The sequence below is a fragment of the Orcinus orca genome, chromosome 5 (assembly GCF_937001465.1).
Source record: "Orcinus orca chromosome 5, mOrcOrc1.1, whole genome shotgun sequence".
NCBI classification, from domain to species: Eukaryota; Metazoa; Chordata; class Mammalia; order Artiodactyla; family Delphinidae; genus Orcinus; species Orcinus orca.
The window spans coordinates 26,552,237-26,571,811 of NC_064563.1; the positions used below are offsets into that span (position 1 = coordinate 26,552,237).

At 36.1% G+C, this 19,575-nt stretch overlaps 1 protein-coding gene across 5 annotated transcripts in view; it reads right to left on the minus strand.

Moving 5' to 3' along the window:
• Positions 1-5,185: 5,185 nt before the first annotated feature.
• TRPC1 (transient receptor potential cation channel subfamily C member 1) overlaps positions 5,186-19,575 on the minus strand; it is a 63,954-nt gene continuing 49,564 nt past the window's right edge. For 4 of the 5 annotated variants that reach the window (XM_004278216.4, XM_004278215.4, XM_049709828.1 and 1 more), the window contains 4 exons: positions 17,346-17,521; positions 8,667-8,868; positions 8,174-8,368; positions 5,186-7,118 (listed from right to left, as the gene is read on the minus strand). In XM_004278216.4, coding sequence (XP_004278264.1) covers positions 6,891-7,118; positions 8,174-8,368; positions 8,667-8,868; positions 17,346-17,521 — 801 coding nt within the window. In that variant the 3' untranslated portion in view covers positions 5,186-6,890. Of the gene's footprint in view, positions 7,133-8,173; positions 8,369-8,666; positions 8,869-17,345; positions 17,522-19,575 lie in introns of all 5 variants that reach the window. The other variant, XM_033402775.2, reaches the window with a different exon arrangement.

The window sequence follows — 19,575 nt, forward strand, 5'->3', positions numbered from 1 at the left end:
TTTATTGCAGTATAATTGCTTTACATTGGTGTGTTACTTTCTACTGTATAACAAAGTGAATAAGCTATACATATACATATAACCCCATATCCCCTCCCTCTTGTGTCTCCCTCCCACCCTCCCTATCCCACCCCTCTAGGTGATCACAAAGCACAGAGCTGATCTCCCCATGCAATGCAGCTGCTTCTCAGTAGCTATCTATTTTACATTTAGTAGTGTATATATGTCAATGCTACTCTCTCACTTCCCCCAGCTTACCCTTCCCCCTCCCCGTGTCCTCAAGTCCATTCTCTATGTCTCCATCTTTATTCCTGTCCTGCCCCTAGGTTCATCAGAACTTTTTTTTTCTTTCAATCATATATATATATATATGTATGTTAGCATATGGCATTTGTTTTTCTCTTTCTGACTTACTTCACTCTGTATGACAGACTCTAGGTCCATCCACTACAAATAACTCAATTTCATTTCTTTTTATGGCTGAGTAATATTCCATTGTATATATGTGTCACATCTTCTTTACCCATTCATCTGTCGATGGACACTTAGGTTGCTTCCATGTCCTGGCTTTTGTAAATAGAGCTGCAATGAACATTGTGGGATTGCTGGGTCATATGGTAGTTCTATTTTTAGTTTTTAAAGGAAGCTCCATACTGTTCTCCATAGTGGCTGTATCAGTTTACATTCCCCCCAACAATGCAAGAGGGTTCCCTTTTCTCCACACCTTCTCCAGCATTTATTGTTTCTAGATTTTTTGATGATGGCCATTCTGACTGGTGTGAGGTGATAGCTCATTGTAGTTTTGCTTTGCATTTCTCTAATGATTAGTGATGTTGAGCATTCTTTCATGTGTTTGTTGGCAATCTGTATATCTTCTTTGGAGAAATGTCTATTTAGGTCTTCTGCCGATTTTTAGATTGGGTTGTTTCTTTCTGATATTGAGCTTCATGAGCTGCTTGTAAATTATGGAGATTAATCCTTTGTCCGTTGATTCATTTGCAAATATTTTCTCCCATTCTGAGGGCTGTCTTTTCATCTTGTTTATGGTTTCCTTTGCTGTGCAAAAGCTTTTAAGTTTCATTAGGTCCCATTTGTTTATTTTTGTTTTTAGTTCCATTACTCTAGGAGGTGGATCAAAACTGATCTTGCTGTGATTTATGTCAAAGACTGTTCTTCCTATGTTTTCCTCTAAGAGTTTCAGAGTGTCTGGCCTTACATTTAGGTCTTTAATCCATTTTGAGTTTATTTTTGTGTCTGGTGTCAGGAAGTGTTCTAATTTCATTCTTTTACATGTAGCAGTCCAGTTTTCCCAGCACCACTTATTGAAGAGGCTGTCTTTTTCTCCATTGTATATTCTTGCCTCCTTTAGCAAAGATAAGGTGACCACATGTGTGTGGGTTTATCTCTGGGCTTTCTATCCTGTTCCATTGATCTATATTTCTGTTTTTGTGCCAGTACCATACTGTCTTGATTACTGTAGCTTTGTAGCATAGTCTGAAGTCAGGGAGCCTGATTCCTCCAGCTCCGTTTTTCATTCTCAAGATTGCTTTGGCTATTCGGGGTCTTTTGTGTTTCCATACAAATTGTGAAATTTTTTGTTCTAGTTCTGTGAAAAATGCCATTGGTAGTTTGATAGGGATTGCATTGAATCTGTAGATTGCTTTGGGTAGTATGGTCATTTTCACAATGTTCATTCTTCCAATCCAAGAACATGGTATTATCTTCCCATCTGTTTGTATCATCATTAATTTCTTTCATCAGTGTCTTATAGTTTTCTGCATACAGGTCTTTTGTCTGCTAAGGTAAGTTTATTCCTAGGTATTTTATTCTTTTTGTTGCAGTGGTAAATGGGAGTGCTTCCTTAATTTCTCTTTCAGATTTTTCATCATTAGTGTATAGGAATGCAAGAGATTTCTGTGCATTAATTTTGTATCCTGCTACTTCACCTAATTCATTGATTAGCTCTAGTAGTTTTCTGGTAGCATCTTTAGGAGTCTCTATGTATAGTATCATGTCATCTGTGAACAGTGACAGTTTTACTTCTTCTTCTCTGATTTGGATTCCTTTTATTTCTTTTTCCTCTCTGATTGCTGTGGCTAAAACTTCCAAAACTATGTTGAATAATAGTGGTGCGAGTGGGCAACCTTGTCTTGTTCTTGATTTTAGAGGAAATGGTTTCGGTTTTTCACCATTGAGAATGATGTTGGCTGTGGGTTTGTCAGCTATGGTCTTTATTATGTTGAGGTGAGTTCCCTCTATGCATGCTTTCTGGAGGGGTTTTATCATAAATGGGTGTTGAATTTTGATGAAAGCTTTTTCTGCATCTATTGAGACGACCATATGGTTTTTATCCTTCAGTTGGTTAATATGGTGTATCACATTGATTGATTTGCATATATTAAAGAATCCTTGCATTCCTAGAATAAATCCCACTTGATCATGGTGTATGATCCTTTTAATGTGCTGTTGGATTCTGTTTGCTAGTATTCTGTTGAGGATTTTTGCATCTATGTTCATCAGTGATGTTTGTAGTTTTCTTTCTTTGTGACATCTTTGTCTGGTTTTGGTATCAGGGTGATGGTGGCCTCGTAGAATGAGTTTGGGAGTGTTCCTCCCTCTGCTATATTTTGGAAGAGTTTGAGAAGGATAGGTGTTAGCTCTTCTCTAAATGTTGGATAGAATTTGCCTGGTCCTGGGCTTTTATTTGTTGGAAGCTTTTTATCACAGTTTCAATTTCAGTGCTTGTGATTGGTCTGTTTATATTTTGTTTGTTCCTGGTTCAGTCTCGGAAGGTTGTGCTTTTCCAAGAATTTGTCCATTTCTTCCAGGTTGTCCATTTTATTGGCATAGAGTTGCTTGTAGTAATCTCTCATGATCCTTTGCATTTCTGCAGTGTCAGTTACTTCTTTTTCATTTCTAATTCTGTTGATTTGGGTCTTCTCCCTTCTTTTCTTGATGAGTCTGGCTAGTGGTTTATCAGTTTTGTTTATCTTCTCAAAGAACCAGCTTTTAGTTTTATTGATCTTAGCTATCGTTTCCTTCATTTTTTTCATTTATTTCTGATCTGATCTTTATGATTTCTTTCCTTCTGCTAACTTTGGGGTTTTTTTGTTCTTCTAATTGCTTTACGTGTAAGATTAGGTTGTTTATTTGAGATGTTTCTTGAGGTAGGATTGTATTGCTATAAACTTCCCTCTTAGAACTGCTTTTCCTGCATCCCGTAGGTTTTGGGTCATTGTGTTTTCATTGTCATTTGTTTCTAGGTATGTTTTGATTTCCTCTTTGATTTCTTCAGTGATCTCTTGGTTATTTAGTAGCGTATTGTTTAGCCTCCATGTGTTTGTATTTCTTACAGTTTTTTTTCCTGTAATTGAAATCTAGTCTCACAGCATTGTGGTCAGAAAAGATACTTGATATGATTTCAATTTTCTGAAATTTACCAAGACTTGATGTGTAACCCAAGATATGATCTATCCTGGAGAATGTTCCATGAACACTTGAGAAGAAAGTGTATTGTGTTATTTTTGGATGGAATGTCCTATAAATATGAATTAAGTCCATCTTGTTTAATGTGTTATTTAAAGCTTGTGTTTCCTTATTTATTTTCATTTTGGATGATCTGTCCATTGGTGAAAGTGGGGTGTTAAAGTCCCCTACTATGATTGCATTACTGTCGATTTCCCCTTTATGGCTGTTAGCATTTGCCTTAAGTATTGAGGTTCTGCTATGTTGGGTGCATAAATGTTTACAATTGTTATATCTTCTTCTTGGATCGATCCCTTGATCATTATGAAGTGTCCTTCTTTGTCTCTTTTAATAGTCTTTATTTTAAAGTCTATTTTGTCTGATATGAGAATTGCTGCTCTAGCCTTCTTAGTTGTTTATTTTAGTATGTTGTACCATTATGTAGTTTTGTCAGGTTTACTGAAGCATAATTTCCATACATTAAAATTCACCCTTTTAAATGTATAGTTTGATGAGTTGTGCAATCAATCTTCTCTTCCCACCAGATCCTGGTAACCAATGATCTGATTTTGGTTTCTATAGTTTTGTCTTTTCTAGGATGTCATATTAATGGAATCACACAGTGTGTAACCTTTTGTGATAAGTGTCCTAACTTGGCATAGTATTTTTAAGATTCATCTGTGTTACTGCATACATTTCACTAGTTTGTTCCTGTGTCAACTTGGATAGGCTGAATTATGTTTCCCAGAATTCTCTCCCATGTATGCTTCTAGGTAGGGTGGGCACAAGACACATTTCAGTGTGAAATTTGGTGGGGAGAAATGGAGCAGCAGCCATTTGGCGTTTTTTTGCAGGCACTTTCATAGTTTACACATGTTGAAACTTATCTGCTGGCTCAACCTGCTGGTGAAGGTCAGCAGCCAGGACTCTAATCATTCCACCTTTCCTTGGCTTGTCCTTCAGTTTCTCTAATTCTGGACCAAGTGTGTTTAGCAACGTGGCAAAGGGTAACTTCTCCCACAGGATTCCCACACCATCAAGGTTGGAGACAGTGACAAGTGACAAGGGTCTCAGACCGTCCTCATGGGTTCCAGCTTATCCGCACTTCTTCCCCCTGACACCTATTTTCCTCTTCCAACAGCCAACCTGGTGAACTTCAAGCTCCAGTATTAGATGCAAAAACAACAGCCTCAGAGACTGCTTAACCAACTCCAACAATTGTGTAATGTCAAATCCCTGTAAACAAATCACTGTACACACAAACATATGTGACTGCCAATATCCTAGTAGTTCTGCTTCTCTGACTGAACTCTGACTGATACGATTCCTTTTTATCACTGAGTAGACTTCCACTGTATGGATGTACGATTTACTTACCCATTCACCAGTTCACGGGTATTTGGTTGTTTTCAATTTGGGATCATGAATAAAGCTGCTATAAACACTCACATACAGGTCTTTGTATAGTCATATTATTTCAAAATATGGTATTTACAAATATAAAAAGAAATAGCTAAAAGAGTCAAATATCATTGCCACCAGAGGCAGGAAGAGGTACAAAGGGGTCTGATGTTGATGTTTTGCATTTTAGACCTTTGTTGCCATAATTAAAAAAAACAACAACAGTGAACTGTATACTTTAAAAGTGAATTTTATGATATGTGAATTATATCTCAATTAAAAGTATAAAAGTATACAATAAAACAATGAACAAACTCTGTCAATTTATAATCTAATGTCAGGTTTTATTTACCTTTTTTCTTACAATATGCTGTCATTCAAAATATACCTTGTAAGTAACTCATGCATACAGTAGGCACTCTATAAATATTTTGATTTAATAATTAGATATTTTTTAGAATGACTAAAAACCCTGATGTAAAATCCCAATCGGGAAGTGCTTAATCCCATCATAGACAAAATATATAACTTTACAATAAACATTTTTATATAAGAATTTGCCCAAAAAAGGGAACACTTACAATTTGGAAATTAAAAAATAAAAAGTAAAAAGCAAGATGAAACACAACACTAACATATTTCAACATTGATCCCTGGATCGGTGGTACTTATAGACCAAGGGCTACCTGCACCCTGTGGCCTTAAGACCATCTGACATTCAGTTAAGAAGATAATTATATACATAATAACCTCTTAACTGGAAATGCTGCATGAATAAATAAGGAATAGCCTATGAAAAAAATGTTAACTATATGCCTTACATGAGCACAGGAAAAAAATTTAAATATATACTTTATTCTCCAATTTAAAAAGTCAATGCTTTTCACCCTAAGCATCAAGAATGAGCCACAAATAAGCATGAAGTCCCGTTTCTAGAACTATGTTAAATCCTGTGGAAAATACTTTTGGATATAAGATCAAGAACCTTAGTCCAAAAGTAAAACAAATCCTTGCATTAAAGGGTCTTCCAATGTTTACACAAACAAAACAGGCTGTGACCATACATAACAAAGAAATACCTTCTAAATCCTTATTTTGGGTTAGCTTTATAACTAGGAACATTCACTCCAGCTTGAAAAAAAATTATATCACTTTTATGATAATAAAAAATTAAAAGCCAATAAATACCTAACCTTAGAGAAGTAGCTGTGCAAACTTATAAACATAATCAAATACTCTATAGCTACAAAATGAAAAGTCTACTAACTATATTTTTCAAAAACTATATAATTCTATAAAAATTTAAATACGTGGACTCTATCAATACATGGAAATGTATATATAAAATACTATTAAGTGAAAAAAGCAAAATGAAAAATATAAAGTGACTACAACCATGTAAAAGTAAATATATTACAGTAACAAACATTGAGGTGAATTTAAATTTATAGACACAAATAGATTCAAACATTCATTAGGGCTTTATCTTTGTTGCTTAAGATTATAACAAAAGAAAAAATAGACTACTGTTTTAGGTAAACCTATACTCCTAAACAATAAATACTGAACTATATATGTAAACTCCTAAAACAAAGATTTTAAAAAAGAAGACTTCTGTATCTCAAGTGTACCCTATGGAAGGAGATCAGTCCACATTTGCTGATCTTCAGTTTTACAAAACCTTCTGGCAATAGTCACTACAATTCTAATGCTGCCCTTCGTAAGCAGAAAGGGAAAAAAAATTTAAGCACCGTTTAAATAAGAAAACTAAGCAGCATGCTAACAAAATCTATCTACTTAATCTGTTTCATTACTGCAAAAAGCCACGAACAGAGGGTTTTAAAAAAATTAATCGTATATACATATTTTACATAACATATATTTATGCTATAAATATTTTAAAGAATGGCTTTTACATAATTCTTTATTTCAATATATATCTTACTAATTTAATTGCAAGTTATACAAATGCAGTCTTTCAGATTTATTATTGAAAATTATTCTCTACGTGATTTAGAAAATCGCTAATTTCTTGGATAAAACATAGCATATTTAGAAGTCCGAAAGCCAAGTAAATCCCTTATTTCATTTCGGAATTTTGACAGATCTTGGCGCAGTTCATTTAGATTTTCCACAGTTGCCTGATCTGTACTTTGCATCTTTTGTCTCATGGAAGTCAAGTAACGATGCACTAAACAGCACATCACTTTTTGGTAGTTTTCATCTCTCTTTTGCTTCAAATTTCTCCATTCCTTCAAAACAAAAACTATGATACTAACAATGTGCATAAAAATATTTAAATGAGGTGGATTTTTTTTAAAATTTATAAACACATATCTTGTAATGCTTTATTAGACTATATTTTTGCCACTACATGTTATAAAATAATGTTCAACACATTTGAAACATGCCATGCATATTTGTTTTATTCATTTACCTGTACACTTACCTTGATTTAAGATCTTTAGTTTATAGTAGGGATTAGCAAACTATGACTCACAGGCCAAATATGACCCACTTTGTGTTTCTGATGGCCTATGAGCTAAGAATGGCTTTTACAGATGAACGTTTTGTAATCAATTTGATGATGGGGACTACTAATTTTGAACTCCAAATAAACAAAATGTTATTCCCCCTCAAAATGGAATTCTATTCATTAATAGAGCTGTATTATTAAAAAAGTATTACTCAATTATTCTCATATGTTTAATTTCATCAATAAAAATTTTGTGGAAATTTGTTTTCTCTCTTGTTGTATTACTACCCACATAAAATCTACAATTTTTTCACAGCCCACAAAGTCTAAAATATTTATTATCCGGTCATTTACAGAAAAAGTTTGCCAATTCCTGGCTTATAGCAACATGTATTGAATTATTCATGTATTGAACAACTTTCAAGAAGAACCAGAAAAATATGCATTGACTCTAAGAGTCACTCTTATGCTGACAGCCTAGGTATTCTGAATATTTTCCTTGTTTTAAAACTGTGAGCTGAGAATTCATGAAAAAAATCACAGCTCTCTCTCTCATTTTCAATTAACATTTATTGAATCCCTACTTTATGTTAGATACTATGCTATGCATTAGGGATACAGGAGTGAAAAAAAAAAAAAGTCTTAGCCCTTGTTTTTTTTAAGTCGTTTTGCTAATTGCTTTATAACCACAACAAATTAGTACAGAGAATGCCCTGTACAAAACAACACAAGTCTTAGCCCTTAGGAACCTGCATATTTATGCTTTAGGAACATCTGAGATTAGTAATTATTAAAATTATCATGTTGCAGTTCAACCATCTAACTTCTTACCTTTAAGCTGTTCTGCCGTTTAACCTTGCCTTTTGATGTATGAGAGCAAATCCATTTACTGAGGCTACTAATCATATAGCAGATAGTCTTTGGCGAAGGAATGATGTTGAAAGGTGGGGGTAATGTACATTTGTCATCAAAGTAGCTAAGCCACAACTTTGCTCGAGCAAACTTCCATTCTTTGTCTTCATGATTCTATAAGAGGCAAGTGAAAAACCAACACAGGATATGAATAGGCATGCACACACGCACACACACACAGTAGGGCTGGGATGAAGAGATTGTTTAAGATTGTTCAAATGTTTCCACACCTTGTAGGTAAAAATTTGGTTCAAGACTTGCAGTTAATATACATTACTTACATTTTTAAAAAAATCTATATTTAATTTTTAAATGACACATTCTTAATTCTTTTAAATCTTTGCCTTATCTACTATATACATTTGGTATGGTCTGAAGAGAATATAAAATTTTTAAAAGAATGAACACTTACTGCTATCAACTGAAAACTTTTATGAAGCATTGCCACCAGCAGCTTAGTAAGCACAATCACAACCACAACATTGTATGTCCCAACAATAACAGCTCCGACGAAGGACTGTAATTCTTCTCCGTAGCTAAATCTTGTGACAAAGATTGCCACATGTGCTAAGGAGAAAATATACCAGAACAAAGCAAAGCAAGTGCCGATGAACCTGTAAAGACAATTACATTTCTGTTTAAAAGGAATTTTAAGTTAATTAGCGAAAATAAAGAATTCATTTATATCAACATTACCTAAAGAATACATAGATAGCCCAGGAGTAATATTTTATAAAATAACTGAGGTTGGACCCAACATCACAGATATGCCTTACTTTAAACAAAGAAACAAACTCAAAAGGAAGATAAGTTATTCCTGTTTAATCTCTTACTACTTCTCTTTTCTCAACAGAGCAGCCTATGATCCTGTAATACTTAGTTAGATTTTGCCACTTCTTCGCCCAAAAACTTCAAATGGCTCTCAAGCTCAACAGCCCAAAGTGCATACAAGGGCCAACAAGGTCCTACATGATCCCATTACCTTTCTTTCTTTTTTTCCCTTCCTTTCTTTCTTTCTTTCAATTGAAGAATAGTTGACTTACAATATTATGTTAGTTTTAGGTGTACAGCATAGTGATTCAGTATTTTTGCAGATCATACTCCATTATAAATTATTACAGGATAATGGCTATAATTCCCTGTGCTATACAATATATCCTTGTTGCTTATCTATTTTATACATAGTGGTTTGTATCTGTTAATCTCATACCCATAATTTGTCCATCCCTGCTTCCCTCTCCCCTTTCGTAACCACAAGTTTGTTTTTCTATATCTGTGAGTCTGTTTCTCTTCTGCATATACATTCATTTGTATTATTGTTTAGATTCCACATAGAAGTAACATTATACAGTATTTGTCTTTCTCTGTCTGACTTATTTCACTAAGTATAATATTATCTAGATCCATGCACATTGTTGCAAATGGCAAAATTTCATTCTTTTTTATGGTTGAATATTAAATTGTGTGTGTATTTATATGGATTAAGAAGATGGAATATATATATCCCACCTTCTTAATTCATTCATCTGTCGACGGGCCCTTGGGTTGCTTCCATATCTTGGCTACTGTAAATAGTCCTGCTATGAACATTGGGGTGCACGTATCTTTTCAAATTAGTGCTTTCATTTTTTTCTGGCTATATAACAAGGAGTGGAATTGCTGGATCATACAGTAGTTCTATTTTTAGTTTTTTATGGAACCTCCATACTGTTTTCCACAGTGGCTGCACCAATTTACATTCCCACCAACAGTGTATGAAGTTTCTCTTTTCTCCACATCTTCTCCGACATTTGTAGAGTTTTTGATGATGGCCATTCTGACTGGTGTGAGACGATATCTCATTTTTGCTTTGATTTGCATTTCTCTAATAATTAGTGATGTTAGGCACCTTTTCATGTGCCTGTTAGTCATCTGTATGTCTTCTTTGGAAATATGTCTATTCAGGTCTTCTGCCTATTTTCTGATTGTGTTGTTTGTTTTTCAATATCGAGTTGTATCAGTTGTTTACATATTTTGGATATTAACCCTCTGTCAGTCACATGACTTGTAAATATTTTTTCCCATTTTGTAGGTTGTCTTTTCGTTTTGTCAATGGTTTCCTTTGTTGTGCAAAAGCTTTTAACTTTAGTTAGGTCCATTTGCTTATTCTTGCTTTTATTTCTTTTGCCTTAGGAGACTGATACAAAAAAATATTGCTATGACATATGTCAAAGAGTGTTCTATGTTCTCTTCTAGGAGTTTTACTGTGTCGTGTCTTACATTTAGGTCTTTTAACCACTTTGAGTTTATTTGTGTATATGGTCTGAGGGAATATTCTAATCTCATTGTTTTACGTGTAGCTGTCCAGTGTTTCTAGCACGACTTGTTGAAGAGAGTGTCTTTTATCCACTGTATATTCTTGCCTTGTTTGTCATTGATTCATTGACCAAAGGTGCATGGGTTTATTTCTGGGCTCTCTATTCTGTCCCACTGATCTGTTTTTGTGCCAGTATCATGCTGTTTTGATTTCTGTAGCTTTGTAGTATAGTCTGAAGTCTGGGAGGCTTACACCTCCAGCTTTGTTCATTTTTCTCAAGATTGCTTTGGCAATTCAGGGTCTTTTCTGGCTCCATATGAATATTAGGATTATTTGTTCTAGCTCTGTGAAAGATGTTATGGGTATTTTGATAGGGACTGCATTAAATCTGTAGATTGCTTTGGGTAGTTTGGCCATTTTAACAATGTTAATTCTTCCAATCCAAGAACACGGGGTAACTTTCCATTTGTATCATCTTCAATTTCCTACATCAATGTTTCATAATTTTCAGAGTACTGTCTTTCACCTCCTTGGTTAAGTTTATGGCTAGTTGTGATTTTAAATGGGATTGATTTTGGTTTTTTACTTTCTCTTTCTGATATTTCATTATTAGTGTATAGAAACTAATTAACATGCACAGATTTCTGTATGTTAATCTTGTATCCTGCAACCTTGTTGAATTCCCTTATTAGTTCTAATAGTTCTTTGGGTGGAGACGTTAGGATTTTCTATATAAAATATGTCATCTGCAAATAGTGAGTTTTACACCTTCCCTTCCAATTTGGATATGTCTTATTTCTTTTTCTTGTCTGATCACTGTGGCTAGGACTTCCAATACTTTGTTAAATAGAAGTGGTGAGAGTGGCCATCCTTGTCTTGTTCCTGAATTTAATGGGAAAGCTTTCAGCTTTTCATCATTGAGTGTGATGTTGGCTATGGGTTTGTCAAATGGCCTTTATCACATTGAGATATGTTCCCTCTATTCCCGCTTTGATGAGTTTTTATCATGAATGGATGTTGAATTTTGTCAAACACTTTTTCTGCAACTATTGAGATGACCATGTGATTTTTATCCTACCTTTTTTTAATGTTGTGTATCACATTGATTGATTTGCATGTATTGAACCATCCTTGTGACCCTGGAGTAAATCCGACTCGATCATAGTGTATGATCCTTTTTACACATTTTTAGATTCAGTTTGCAAATATTTTATTGAGGATTTTTGCATCTATATTTACCAAAAATATTAGCCTGTAATTTGCTTTGTACTATCTTTGTCTGGTTTTGGTATCAGGGTAATGGTGGCCTCATAGAATGAATTTGGGAGTGTTCCATCCTCTTTAATTCTTTGGAATACTTTGAGAAGGATAGGTATTAATTCTTTATATGTTTGGTAGAATTCCCCTGTGAAGCCATCCCATTCTGGACTTTTGTTTGCTGGGTTTTTTTTTTTTTTACAAATCCAATTTCACTTCTAGTGATCAGTATGTTCAAATTGACTGTTTCCTCTTGATTCAGTCTTGGCAGGCCGTATGTTTCTAGAAATTTGTCCATTTCTTTTTGGTTGTCCAATTTGTTGGCATATAACTGTTCATAGTATTCTCTTATGATTTTTTTATATCTCTGTGGTATTGGTTTGTTATTTCTCCACTTTCATTTCTTATTTTGTTTATTTGGGTAAAGGCTGGCTTTTTCTTCTTGGTAAGCCTGGCTAAAGGTTTATCAATTTTGTTAATCTTTTTAAAAAACCAGTTCTTGGTTTCATTGATCTTTTCTGTTTTTTATCTCTATTTTACTTATTTCCACTCTGATCTTTATTATTTCCTTCCTTCCTTCCTTCTGCTGATTTGGGGCTTTGTTTGCTCTTTTTCTAATTCTTTTAGATGGTAGGTTAAGATATTTGTTTGAAATTTTTCTTATTTCTTGAGGAAGGCCAGTATTGCTATAAACTTCCCTCTTAGAACTGCTTCTGCTGCATCCCTCAAATTTTGGAAAGTTGTGTTTCCATTTTCATTTGTCTCGAGCTATTTTCTGATTTCCTCTTTGATTTTATCATTGACCCATTGGTTTTTTAGTAGCATGTTATTTAGTCTCCACGTGTTTGTTCTTTTCCCATTTTCCTTTCTATAGTTGATTTCTAGTTTCATATCACTGCAGTCAGAAAAAAATGCTTCATATCATTTCTAGTCTCTTAAATTTATTAAGGCTTGTTTTGTGGCCTAGTATGTGATCCATCCTGGAGAACATTCCACATACACGTGAAAAGAATGTGTATTCTGCTGTTCTGGGATGGAATGTCCTGTAAATACCAATTAAGTTCAACTGGTCTATGGTGTCATTTAGGAACACTGTTTTCTTACTGATTTTGTTTGGATGATCTATCCATTGATGTCACTGAGAGGTTAAAGTCCCCTACTATTATTGTATTACTATCAATTTCTCCCTTTAAGTCTGTTAGTATTTGCTTTATATATTTAGGTGCTCCTGTATTGGGTGCATATATGTTAATGAGTGTAACATCCTCTTTTGTGTATCCCTTTATCATTATACAGTGCTCATCTTTGTCTTTTGTTACAGACTTTGTTTTAAAGTCTATTTTGTCTGATATGAGTACTGCTATCCCTGCTTCTTTGTCATTTTCATCTGCATGAAGTATCTTTTTCTATCCCTCACTTTTTCTTTGTTTCTTTAGCCCTGAAGTGAGTCTCTTGCAGGCAGCATATTGAAGGGTCTTGTGTTTTCATGGAATCAGCCACCCTATGTCTTTTGATTGGAGCATTTAGTCCATGACATTTAACGTAGTTATTGATAGGTATGCAGTTATTACCATTTTATTCCTTGTTTTCCAGTTGTTTTTATAGTTCTCTTCTGTTCATTTCTTCTTTTTGTTTCTCTTGTTGTGGTTTGATGATTTCCTTTAGTAGTATGCTTGAGTTCCTTTCTTTTTGGTTTTTGCATATCTATCATAGGTTTTTTTTTTTTTTTTCAGTACACAGGCCTCTCACTGTTGTGGCCTCTCCCGTTGTGGAGCACAGGCTCTGGACGCACAGGCTCAGTGGCCATGGCTCAGGGGCCTAGCCGCTCCATGGCACGTGGGATCTTCCCAGACCAGGGCATGAACCCGTGTCCCCTGCATAGGCAGGCAGACTCTCAACCACTGCACCACCAGGGAAGCCCTATCATAGGTGTTTGATTTGTGTTTACCATAGGGCTCATATATGCTGTCCCATATTTATATCTACTTGTTTTAAACTGATAGTCATTTAAGTTCAAACACATTTTAAAAGATCTACATTTTTACCCCCCTCACCCACATTGTGTTTCTAATGTCATATTTTACATCTTCATGCTTATCTCTCAGCTGTTACTGCATTTATAGTTGCTTTTGTGTGTATGTTTTTTTCTTTTCATCTATGTACTGGCTTTTTAAAGTAATCTTCAATCCTTACTATGTAACTGCCTTTCCTAGTGGGATTTTCCCTTTCCTATAGATTCTTGCTTCTTTTCCATTTAGATAAGACCCTTCAACATTTTTTAGGTTTACTATTGATGAATTCTTTTAGTTTTTGATTGTCTGATAAGTTCTTTATTTCTCCTTCTATTCTAAATGATAATCTTGCTGGGTAGAGTATCCTAGGTTGTAGGTTTTTTCCTCTCAGCACTTTGAATATATCAAGCCTCTCCCTTTTGGCCCACAAAGTTTCTGCAGAGAAAATCAGCTGATAGTCTTATGGGGATTCCCTTGTATATGACTGATTTTCTCTTCATGCCTTTAGAATTCTCTCTTTAACTTCTGCCATGTTGTTTATGATATGTCTTGATGTGGGTCTGTTTGGTTTCATCTTGTTTTGGACCCTCTGTGCTTCCTGTACCTGGATATGTTTCCTTCTTCAGATTTGGGAAAGTTTCAGCCATAATTTCTTCAAATACATTTTTGATCCCCTTCTCTCTCTCTCTTCTCCTTCTGGAACCCCTATTATGTGAATGTTGGTATGTTTAATGTTATCCTAGAGATCTAGTGGACTCCTTTTGTTTTTTTGTTTATTTTCATTTGTCTTTCTTTCTGCTGTTCTGATTGGGTGATTTCCATTATTCTATCTTCCAGATCACTTATGTGTTCTTCTGTGTCACTTAGGCTGTTATTCAGAGTGTTTTTTCAGATATTGAATTGCCTATTCTTGTTTGGGTCTTTTTTATATTTTCTAGTTCCTTGTTAAAATGATCTTTGTTTAGATCAATTCTCTTGATCTAAACTAATTTAGTTAGCATTTTTATTACCAATGACGTGAATTCTTTACCTGGTAAATTGTTTATTTCTGTTTCATTATTTATTTTTTCAAGGTTTTTCTCTTACTTTTTCAATTGAGAGTAGTTCCTCTGCCTTTTCATTTTACTTAACTTTCTTTGCCTCTATGAATTTAGGTGAAACAGTTACCTATTGTGGTCTTGAAGGGGTGTTCTTATGTGTGTACCCAATGCCTTTGGTGGGATGGCTGGATTTGATGTGGACACCAGTGTTTCCTCAGGGTATGCTGGCAGCTATGACCTTGGTAGGAGGTGTGGCTAGAGATGGAAGAGCTAGAGCCCACGCAGGGTGTGAGGTGCGATGTTCTCTTTGCTCACTGGCCATCACTGCCCTGTGGGATCTGCTCCCAAGCTGCTGGAGTAAAAGCCCTGAGGGTCAGGCTAGAGCTGGCTCTGTTCCTTTTCAAGTGTGTTTTTCCTTCTCCCCACACCAGGATCTTTGCCCCAAAGGAGGGGGGTGCTGAAGCAAGTGGGGTTCATGCACTTATAGAGGTCTAATGCACTACCTGTGTAGGTGTCTGTGGCTCCACTCAGATGCAGCCCATGGTCGTGTCTTTTCCCTGGTATTGGCCACCCCAGATCTAGCGCTGCGCTATGGTGTGAAGTGAGTGGGGCCAGAGCATCCACTCAGTCTGGGCTTGGGCACATAGCAAGGTGGCCACAGGAAACCCAGCAGCTGTGCTGCTGTCAAAACTCTGGGCTGCTTCTGGCGTGCCACTGGAGTAAGCTCCAACAATGGCAGCTGCCACACCACCTGGGCTATGCTCCAGGGCTGGTTGCCTCTATGTCACAAGGACGAGTCTTCTCCCAACCTGGATGCCCTAGATCCAGTGCCATCCTGTGATGTGGAATGAGTGGAGCTGGGGTATTCTCTCAGTTTGGGCTGGGGAGAGCAGCAAGGTGGTCACAGGAAATCTGACAGCCACTAGCGCAGACCTCTCTCTGCCCTAGCAGGGGGCAAGCCAGCACCTGCACCCCTCATTAGTGGCATCCAGGCTGTTCCAGCCTTTCTATCTCTCCCAGGGTTTCTCCAGCCAGTTAAGGGGGCTTGTCTCCTATGCGTAGAAACCAGACTGGAACACCCAGTCTGTGGCTTGACCCACTAACTCCCCAGGGTGAATATCCACCTGTGTAATCTCCCTTTTCCTTTGAATCCCTTCCCGGGGCACAGGTCCTGACCAATCACTTTCTTCTCATCCTACCCGATTACATGTATACCTTTCTTAAAGCCTTTGTTGTACAGGAGTCCTTCTGCCTCTTTCCAGCTAGCTTTCAGTGAGAATTATTCCACATGTAGATGTATTTTTGATGTGTTTGTGGGGGGAGGTGAGCTCCAAGTCCTCTTACTCCACCATCTTGATCCGCTTTATTCCCCATTACCTTCCTGACCTAATCTACTACAGCTCTTGCTCTGATTCACTACATACCATCCACGCTGACCTCCTGGCTTTTCCTTGAACATACCAACCACACTCCCATCTCAAGGCATTTGCATTTGCCATTCCCCTATCTGCCAACGCTCCTCCTCCAGATACCTTTTCATGGCTTGATCCTTCACCAGCTTTATATCTTTACTTGGATGTCATCTTTTGTGAGGCCTTCCTTAACCTCCTACCTAACTAAAGCTACACCCTCTCACACAAAAATCCTCCCTGGCCCAAGCTTTATTTGGGCTACAGGCAAGGGCCTGTGTAATACTGATATATACTATATCAATACTGTGCAATATACTATATATTTTATTTTTATTGCCTGTATCACCTCAACAGAATAATAAACTCCATGAGGGTAGTTTTGTTCACTGATACTTCATTTACTTAGCACTTAGAACAGGGTCTGGCATACTGAAGGTGTTAGATGAATATTTATTACTCATTTAATCTTATTCCTTAAATAAACTAAAGAATAGTTGGTACATAATAGTAATACAACAAACGTGTAATTCTACACCTCTTCTCCATTATTTTATCTAAGAATGTGGGGAGGTATTTTGTCTGCCTCACAACTGGTTGTTCAATTCCTTCCGATACAATAAATTAGAGAAAAAAAATGTTCTTGAAGCTTTAACAATCTCAACCCTAATGACCTCCTAAGAAGTGTTGAAATCTGAGAGTGCTTTGGTTGTAACAATGACTGAGAATTGCCACTGACAATTAATACTTGAAGGGCAGAGACGTGGAACATCTCACAATACATATATAGGACCCACAAAGAACTGTCCTGCCCAAAATGCTAAGAGTGCACAAAATGCAAGAGTTCCTCTGTTAAGATAGACTGTAGTTGAGGAGACAATGTAATAACTCAGGCCACTAATTATTTAAGATTCTATGTGTAAAGGTGACTATAAATGATTCATGAAAAATAAGTATTTCTTATTCAAAATGCATTTCTTAAAGAAAATTTGAAGTCCTAGTTCTGTAGGTATGAATTCACACATAACACAACAGAAAGACAGACATATATTTACTAAAAATTTAAAAGACACTCACGAATGGAAGGTATCATTGCTTTGCTGTTCACAGAAGATGCCTACACAGTCCTTCTGTTCTTTTGGAGTATAGTCTTTATCATACAGTTGTGTCAGTCCAATTGTGAAAGAAAACAAAACAAGAAGAAACATTCCAAGAAATTTTCCAAAATCTTGTAACATCTGTCCCATTGAAATCTGTGGAATATATTACATAGGCATTCATTAAAATCATCAGGAAAACAAAATATGAAAAACTAAATGACCAGGCAAGAAAACATATGATCCACAAGGCTACTCCTTTTTTTCCACCTGTTTGAGATATTTCATCACTTTTAAAACACCAAAAATCCAGTTGTCAAACAAAAAGCCATTCTGATCATGCCAGCACTGTGAGTGTTGGATGGTACATTCCTTGAATCTGGACCAAGTCTGCAGAGGATAATTTTGCTATGAAGGTAGAGGAAGAGACATAGAGATTTACGAAAAGGCCTACTTTGCAAGGGATGAAAGGAAAATTCTTTGCTAAAACCTAAAGGGAAGTAAATGCTTACATTTATAGTTTCTCAAAGTTTACAAATATAAAACCATTAGGACATAAAGTATTTCATTTGATTTTTGCAACCAATTTAAACCACTTCCTGAAGAACAGCATTTCCCCCTCTAGGACTGTCCTAATCTCTTTTGCCAAGGTGATCAATTCTCTTTCATTTGGGGTCTATTATAAGAAAAAATTATACGTGTTAAGTCAAATGAGAGGGTCTAATACTTATGTGAGTATCTACCATAATTTAGACATGTGTAATGCATCTGGGAGCTTTATTCAAGCCTAATTTCATTCTCCTTTAATACTCTTTCAAATTCTGGGGAATAGGTACTTTTCATAAATTCTTGTTATTTAAATTGGCATACAAATTTGGAGAATAATTTAACATTACACTTTGATCCCGAAATTCTATCCCTAGGAATTTAGCCAACAGGAAGTACACAAAGATGCATCACATACAAGGATTTTCATTGTAGCGCTGTAGAAAAAGAAATTAGAACATCCTAAATGTTGTTGTCAAAAAGAATGAAGTGCTATGTGCTGGCATAGAAAGATGCCTACAAAACATTAAGTCAAAAAAGCAGGGTACACAACAGTATTAAACAGCTATTTTTTAAAGGATAGGTTAGATATATATTTTCATATAGATAAGGTTTGATATGCACAGGAGATTTCTGGAAGTTTACACAAGAAACCATTAACAGTGCTTGTCTATGGGAGGTAGGACTAGGGGTGTGGTTTGAATCTTCTTTGCTATATGCATTTATTACTTTTAAGATACAAAAATTAAGTGTTTAGAAATAATCCCTCCTCAAATGTAACCAGGCCAAATTTATATAATTAGTGAAATCCAACTTCAAATAAAATTCCGAACTTCCTCGAGCCTGCCAACATAACACATGCCAATCACCGACGACACAAAATAGTAGCAGCAGGCAAGTGGCCAAGCCCCTCCAGCCCACTATAGTGAGCCAGCTAATTAAGTCGAAGAGGTGTGGTAAAATTTTTAGGCACAGCACAAGCTAGTATTCCAGGCGACTTGGAGTGGGGAGGTCCACTATGCCTGACTTTTATGCACTTGACTAGCATGTGACTCTTTTCAAAATCTTATGCTTCCCTCACTTAGCCCCCTTGCCAAATTCTGATGGAAGCAACAGAAAACTTTTAGAATTAGAAAGCTCAAAATGTGTGAGAAAGAGAAGAAATACATTTCTCTCTTAATCAATGATAGCTTTATTAGGTCACTTTGGAAAGAAATCACTTATTCAGATTGTGACTGCTTAGAATAAAGCCATATCGTGTTAGTAGAGAACCTAATAATGTATGACAGTAAGAGTACAATAACTGCTTTAGATAAGTACAGAAAAGATTGGATTTGAAGAAAATTTAGACACTGTGAGCTTAAAGGTAAATAAAGATTTCCAAGAGTGACCATGTATGCTGTTATAATTTTAATTTCAAAAATTTAGTCCAAAAGTGAAAGCCTTAATTTAATATTACTGGGGTTTTTTTGTTTTTGTTTTTGTTTTTTTTGCAGTACGCGGGCCTCTCCCGTTGTGGAGCACAGGCTCCGGATGCGCAGGCTCATTGGCCATGGCTCACGGGCCCAGCCGCTCTGCGGCATGTGGGATCTTCCCGAACTGGGGCACGAACCCGTGAACCCTGCATCGGCAGGCGGACTCTCAATCACTGCGCCACCAGGGGA